The sequence below is a fragment of the Tenebrio molitor genome, chromosome 1 (assembly GCF_963966145.1).
Source record: "Tenebrio molitor chromosome 1, icTenMoli1.1, whole genome shotgun sequence".
NCBI classification, from domain to species: Eukaryota; Metazoa; Arthropoda; class Insecta; order Coleoptera; family Tenebrionidae; genus Tenebrio; species Tenebrio molitor.
Window position 1 is genome coordinate 16,475,335 of NC_091046.1, and position 7,480 is coordinate 16,482,814.

The 7,480-nt window shown below is 32.8% G+C and overlaps 1 protein-coding gene across 2 annotated transcripts in view; it reads left to right on the forward strand.

Annotated features, from left to right (window-relative positions):
• Positions 1 to 4,181, forward strand: part of Ppt1 (Palmitoyl-protein thioesterase 1) — a 34,938-nt gene extending 30,757 nt beyond the window's left edge. For both annotated transcript variants that reach the window (XM_069036396.1, XM_069036397.1), the window contains exons 3-6: positions 1,829 to 2,066; positions 2,120 to 2,278; positions 2,901 to 3,177; positions 3,998 to 4,181. In XM_069036396.1, the coding sequence (XP_068892497.1) occupies positions 1,829 to 2,066; positions 2,120 to 2,278; positions 2,901 to 3,177; positions 3,998 to 4,126 (803 nt within the window). In that variant the 3' untranslated portion in view covers positions 4,127 to 4,181. The remainder of the gene's footprint in view (positions 1 to 1,828; positions 2,067 to 2,119; positions 2,279 to 2,900; positions 3,178 to 3,997) is intronic.
• Positions 4,182 to 7,480: the final 3,299 nt, after the last annotated feature.

Sequence of the window (7,480 nt, forward strand, 5' to 3'; positions counted from 1 at the left end):
TTGAGAATTTTCTCCTGTGTAAACGGATTTTGATAAATTTGACTTGTCAAATCGAAACGTCAAGCTAATTTTAAGATTTTAAGTGATTTGGAGCCTTTAAGGGGCTCGTCGAACCAAAAAAAACGTTGTATTCAACTCGTTCTTGTGTAAATTGTGCTTTTTTTTGGCACTCGCTTTTTAAACTGGCCCACACATGCCAAAAAAAGCCCAATTACACACGAACTCGTTAAATAAACTAAGTATTCTACAACGTGATCAACAATGACTGAGTCTGTTGGCAATGAAACAATAGAAAAGTACCTATTGGTGTTTTTTGTCGCATAATTGGCACTGACCGGATTTTTTAACTTGAGACGACATTAAAAACATTTTTGGTTATGTCGGTTATGTTTATGCTATTACAAAAATGAACCTTTCAAGGAAAATTTCAAATTTGCCAAATTTCATTGTTACCAACAGACTCAGTCATTCTTGATGACGCCGTACTATTACACTAGTTCCGAAAATACTTTCCATACACTTTACTGTAAACGGTACATTTTGGTATGTATTTTGATGTGTATACAAAAAGATTACTTTCTGTGATGATTGTAGCAACAGTAGATTATATACCGAGGTGGGAAGTGTTTCATTCCTGTTGAGAGCCAAGATAGTTTACCAAGGCGTAGCCGAGATGAACTAATGCTCGAGACAGGAATGAAACACATTCCCAACGATGTTTGTATACTATTTTATTCGGGATCATTACATTTTTAGCAAATAAATAATTAATTTGATGCAGTTTCATTTCTACTGTTTTTCGAATTTCAGTAAGTACGCCACTGGAAAAACCTTATAATAGTGCGGAAAGTGGCTTATTACTATTATTGACCAAGAAAGGGAAGTAAAGATAAAAAGGAAGGGTTAACTTTCCGCCCTCGTATAAGGTTAGGAATGCGCATATTACAATACGATTAAAGAGTAAAATAACAAAAATACATACGTCATAGTAGGGGCAAAAATGTTATCAGTTATTTTAATAATTAATATCATCTTCATAATTCACATTTGTATTGTGCAGATATTTTGATACATATTTATGAAAGGATACGATTTTATTTTTTACGGTAATTATACAGGGGTATTCACAAGTAATAATGGGCCTAACATCGTCCCGACGCAACCAAATAAACATATTTCTCAAATGAGTAGATACAAATTGATATTTTTATTTTTTAATGAATCCAAGACCGCTTTTATTAAGACAATTTTCAGTTGTTACGTTATTACGTGACATCTATCAAACCTAAAATGGATTCGAATGACGAAAAAGTTGATCTTTTGTTAATTTACGATGAATGTAGAAAAAACGCATTTGCAGCAGTTATTTATGCGGAGCGATATCCTGGTTCCTGACAGACGAGTACCGAAGTTTAAATAAAAATAACCTAAAAAAATTACTTTAATTTAGATGTCAACTTAATGTCAAATTAAAAAAACAACAGAACAAACTGTTTTCATTTTTTTTTAAATAAATATAAATGATCAACGAAGTTCATGACAATGCATAACTGGTTGCGTTTCAATTTTAGTAAGGCCCATTATTACTCGTCAATAATCCTGTATATTTAAAAAAAATTTCTTTGCTGATATTTAAACTATTGTATTCACGATGAAATGATGTGTGAAAGAAAGGTACGTTGATATTATATTACTCAGTATCCCTAACTTAACCGGAATTTAAGAAACTTACAACTTTGTCCAAATCAAATTAACTACTTACCTACTACATACATATTATAAAGTTTTCTCACATATCCTGTCCATTTTTTCACCACCCCTATTTCAGGCGACAGCTGCTGCTTTTCATTTAGTCTGGGCGCTGTTAAGGAAAAATTAGAACAAACTCTTCCTGGCGTCCATGTCGTCTCCTTACGTATCGGTGGTTCTGAAATTTCTGATGTAGAAAATGGCTACTTTCTTCATCCAGATAAACAAATTCAAATGGCTTGTGATTTGATAAAATCCGATTCTTTGTTGGAAAACGGATTTAATGCCATAGGATTTTCACAAGGCGCACAGTTTTTGTATGAATTATTGTTTTATTTAATTACTTGAGTTTAAAGATGAGAATTTTCAGGCGAGCCCTAGTCCAAAGATGTCCTACAGTTAAGGTAAAGAATTTAATTTCATTAGGAGGTCAGCATCAAGGAGTTTATGGTTTACCTAATTGTGGTTCTCTATCGAACACACTCTGTGACTATGTTAGAAGGCTGCTTAATCATGCTGCTTATTTAGAGTATGTATTTATACAGGATGTTTTCGAAATTGAGGCGTTCCTTGTAATACGAGATACCATACATTATTCTTAAGAATTTTAACCTAAATCTTCTAGTAAAATGTTTGTATTAACGGAGATAATTGATTGTATATTTTTATTGTTTTCTAAAATTTTGAGTGCGGTCCTGTCTATTTCTCCGCTGTACTAGATTAAGAATTGACGTGACCCAGGATGGTGTCTTTCTGGAAATCGCTCTGCGTACTCTCTGGACGCCGCAGCTGCATTTAGATAACATTGCCCATGCATTAGCACTATTTTCGTAATGATAAAGCTATTCCGACTAATTAGATGACAACTCTGACAGTATTTTTGATTAAGGTCCATGCTCATTTGATTTTTTTTTGTCAATTCTAATTTCTAACAAATCAGCGCAAATTTGAGCAGGACCGGTTTCAAAAATTTCAAAAAAAATAACTTATTGTATCTTCATTACCGTACACATTTTACTAAGGTGATTTTGGCTAAAACTCTTTAGAACAAGGCATACTATCACATGTTAAAAGGAAAGCCTCAACTTCGAAGAAAACACCCTGTATTATTTTTAAAATTATTTGAGGCACCTAATATTTTCTTATTTCAGTTGGGTTCAGAAGGCTCTAGTCCAGGCAACTTACTGGCATGATCCTCTTCACGAACAAGAATATCAAAACTATAGTTCATTCTTATCTGACATAAACAATGAGCTGACAATTAACAATGACTATGTTCAAAGATTACAGAAATTAGATAATTTAATTCTTGTAAAATTTGAAAATGACACCATAGTTGAACCTGTAGAGACGGAATGGTTCGGTTTTTATAAACCGGGACAATCTGAAATTATTCAGACATTGAAGGAATCCCCTCTATATACCGAAGTAAATTTTATTGACATTTATTATTCATTTTCATTGTGATCTTTACACTAATATAATAGTGGAGTGTAAAATCTGAAAATAATTCGATAAAATCTTCATTGTCAAAATAATTGTCATTTTTCCATATTTTTTTTGTTTTCACACAATGACTTTGTGAACATAGTTTTTAAATAGCACGCCACACTTTTGCCGTTCTATTTGGATAGAAGTTGGAATTCTGAATTCCATCAGACGTCAATAGCTATTTATGCACCAAGGGCGTTACAACGATGATTACGCTCGGAGAACGATGAATCCAGCTCGAGGGCTTTAGCCCGGGAGATGGATATCGTTCGATGGGCGTAATCATTCGGTGACACCGTGGTGCATACAAGATTTTATTTTTCACTATACAGTATTGTTTCATTTTTCTGAAATCGAATTAGGTACTATGATCACAAAATTTTATTCAAATTGGAAAACAGCGAAGTACCTATTCTATGGGAGTGTAATTTTTATTGCAGGAATAAAGGCGCTAAACCAGACACTATCGATCTAGATTTAATAAAATAACATTAATTAACTGAAGATAATAACTATGTTATTAGGTATTCAAATTGTCATCCATTAACTTCTTTGTAATATCCAAATCAGATTGAATTCGGAATTATTTTTACTTCTATGCAAACCAAACGAAAAAAATCTAGCTTGCCATGTAAAATTGTAATTTTAAAATATAAAATTGACCTGTTCAAGTATTTAAAGAAAATCAGCCATTTCGATTTATCGAATTAGTCCCAGACTTTACACTCGCATTGCATTTGATGTTTTTTATTTGTAGGATCGCTTAGGCCTTCGAAAACTTGACGAAAATTCGAAACTTCAGTTATTAGGTACACCAGGAAATCACTTAAAGTTTGAATGGTCTTGGTTTGAAGAAAACATAATAAATCCATATTTAAAAAATTAATATGTATTCATGTAGTTTTAACACTTTTTAATTCAATAAAAAACTGTAAACCTTATTTCTAGAAAAAATAATAGGAATTAAATAACAGCGTGATTCCAAAATTGAAGTCTTATTATTCAGAAAATCTTTTATGTGATGCTGAAGTTTTTCTCTTATTCTAATTTTGTGAATGGAATTTTTTACAAGGCTTTGTTCCCTACAACGTTTGAGAAAATTAAATTCTTTGAAAGAACGGTTTGATGTTTTATCAGGAAAATATTATTTTAAAGAATCAAAAGAACCGTTATAAATTTATATTTAGCCGTTTCTACAAGAAATCAATACAAGAACGGTGGTAATAATTCAAAGATTTTCACTTTGTTAGCTGTAATTAAAAAATGAACTGAAACGCGGAGCGTATTCCTAAATTAGGTAGGTACGCTTTCCCTTTGTCTAAAGTCGTCAAAATATAACAAAGGCTTTTTTCACCAGGCTATATTATAAACTAGTCTGATTAAGCCAAGCAAAATGCGCCCTTATTTGAACAGAACCTAAATAGCGTTATGTAAAATTCCTTGTTGTCTCATTCAGGCAGAATGCATTAGCCAAACAGCCAGTGTATAATATAACTAATGGACGACAACACTGATTGAAAAATTTCACAAAACACAAAACGCTTCTAAAAGAGAGAATATGATTGAATGAGAACACAAATCCCTCTCTTTCTGGGGATGCTGCACGTTAATATTATTTTTATTTCCATCTGCGCACATGCCTTTTACCTAAAACCACACGCTCCGAAGTTCATTTTAACATAAAAATTAATTTAACGTAACTTAAAAGAGCATGCATTTCTGCAAAAATGTATGTTATTTAAACTATTAAAAGGCTTCTTAAATTTCTTTTGTTCTTTGTTTCAAGGATAATGCACATAAGTATCTTTTTTAGGTAAATTATTCAGTTACTTATTTACAGCATATTCTTAATCGTGAACGTCTTTCATAACGGCGGTATTTTTCCGAATTAATTAACGTTAAAGTTTCATTTAAAAGTTCTTCTGTTACGAAAGCACAGATGAATCTAATCCAAAGCTGACAGGAGAAAGCCTCGCCACACACCGATGTTTAATTAATCAACTCGGAGCTGCTTGCTTGGTTTATTAACAGCATTGATCATTGGTGTATTCACACAGCCAACCGCAGACGAGATCAAAACCTGCATCCTTTCTCTAACCGATTGCGCCTCTATTCTGATTTCATCAACCCCACAACCCCAAGGTAGAATCTTGATATTTTACAGATGAGATAATATGTACCATATCATACGTTGTTACTATTACAATAAGAATAGGTATTCAATAATTTAATATCGGAGTAAAAAATGTTACACGCAACATTAGTAATTTAAAAAAACATATAAATATTAAAACTCCAGTTCGATGCCGTATTTTTTCTGTTAAATTTATTATTTTTACGTAAGTAGCAAATTTATGCAATCTTATAAATAAGAATGTAAATTTAAAGAAACGTTTTTATTTATTTTTTTTCAGAATAGTCACCATTGAATTGGATATATTTACGCGTTCAAAACATAAATGCCATTCTTTTCGAGTTACTCCCGAATCAAGGTGTTTGAAACTTCCAACGGCATCACCTTATCTTTCAATTTGGGAAACAAAACGAAAAGATGTTTTTTTAAAAGTTAATTTTTAAAACGAGAATGCCCTTTTTCTCAAAACTGTTACTGACAAAATGTTACATTAGCAAAAGAATTAGATAGATAGGTTCACTTGTAACATTAAATCACATAGACATAAGTGATAATTGTATCAAAACCCATTGGGGTTTTTCAGCCTCCGTCTAGAAAACTGAAAAACTGATTTTCTATTTATCTAAATCGTCTGGAAAATAGCATTTCCCTGCCTAGGCAAGAAAATGGAAACAGGAATTTTAATGAAAGATTTTAGGTTGGCAGCACAAAATGTCAATGGCATGTGGAATTTTTGTTCAATTTTTAAAGTGTGAAATATTGATCCTTTGTGTATCAAGGGATGGGTTAGGAATAATATACGGTGTGATCAAGAATGACTGAATCTGTTGGTAACAATGAAATTTGGCAAATTTGAAATTTACCATGAACGGTTCATTTTTGTAATAATAACATAAATATAGGTACTCGTAACTGACATAACGAAAAGTGTTTTCAATGTCCTTTCAAGTTAAAAAATCCTTTCAGTGCTAATTACGAGACAAAAAAACACTAGTACTTTTCAATTGTTTCATTTCCAACAGACTCAGTGATTGTTGATCACGCTGCACTTTGTCCAGCGAGAGATTGGGAGATTTTAAATTGTATTATATTGTATACATTGTATAAGTACCGTTGGAAAGTCTGTCTCTTATTTCGATATTAATACAGATCTTCAAACTTTTTGGGATACTTGCGTGATACCAAGATATCTAGAAAGAATGGTATGTCAACTTATACCTGCAACCATGTAACTACGTGATCCAAAAACGAACGCCAGGAGCGCGTTCATAAAATATGGGCGAAGGTAGAGTGTGGGGAATATCACGTGACTGCAGTGTCACTCCGGCATTATGAACGGAATCGGGTAAACGCGTGTTTTTTGTTTTTGTAAATGTCAACATTGTCAACTCACATTTAATTGTCATCTATTTAACCACCTGCTTAAATGAAGATCAACAGATTAAAAATGCAATTTGACGAAAGAAAAAGAAAATTAATTGTTTCTGGGGCAATTTGTTCTGCAAAAAAACGTTTTTTCCCTGTAAATTTGTTATCACCGGATTCAATACAGGAAGGGGAAGAAGAGAATATAAGTGTAGTTGCACAAGGAATACCTTTAAGAATTGGATATGTTGAACGGATTGCACCGGGGTTAACCAACAGATAATTTAAAATGCATTGTAGAGTCAGCCATTCCAGTTTCGAAAATTTTGTCCCCATTATTGAAAACATAATTAAAAAATGTATAAAAACACCTTACAACATATTTCTTTCACGCAGCCGCCGCTTCACTGCCGCCAGATATTTGACAGACGTCAAATCTGACGTATGGGTAATTTCTCCCGCACCGCTAGACATCGGTAACATGGGCACACTCCTTGTGTCACTCTAAACATTTGTGAACGATCTGGGGTAGCGTGATTATTCCCCCAATTTTAATTTGTGAACGGCGTTTGGGTGACCCACGGGTAACCTTTATACCTACCCAGAGTATTTATGAACGCGCTCCAGATGTGACATTTCGGGGACTGTCACTGAACTGTCAAATATCAAGTGGAACGATGAGAAAGTTAAACAAAATGTTATTTTTTAATAAAAATTGATACAATGAGTAAAGTTAAACAA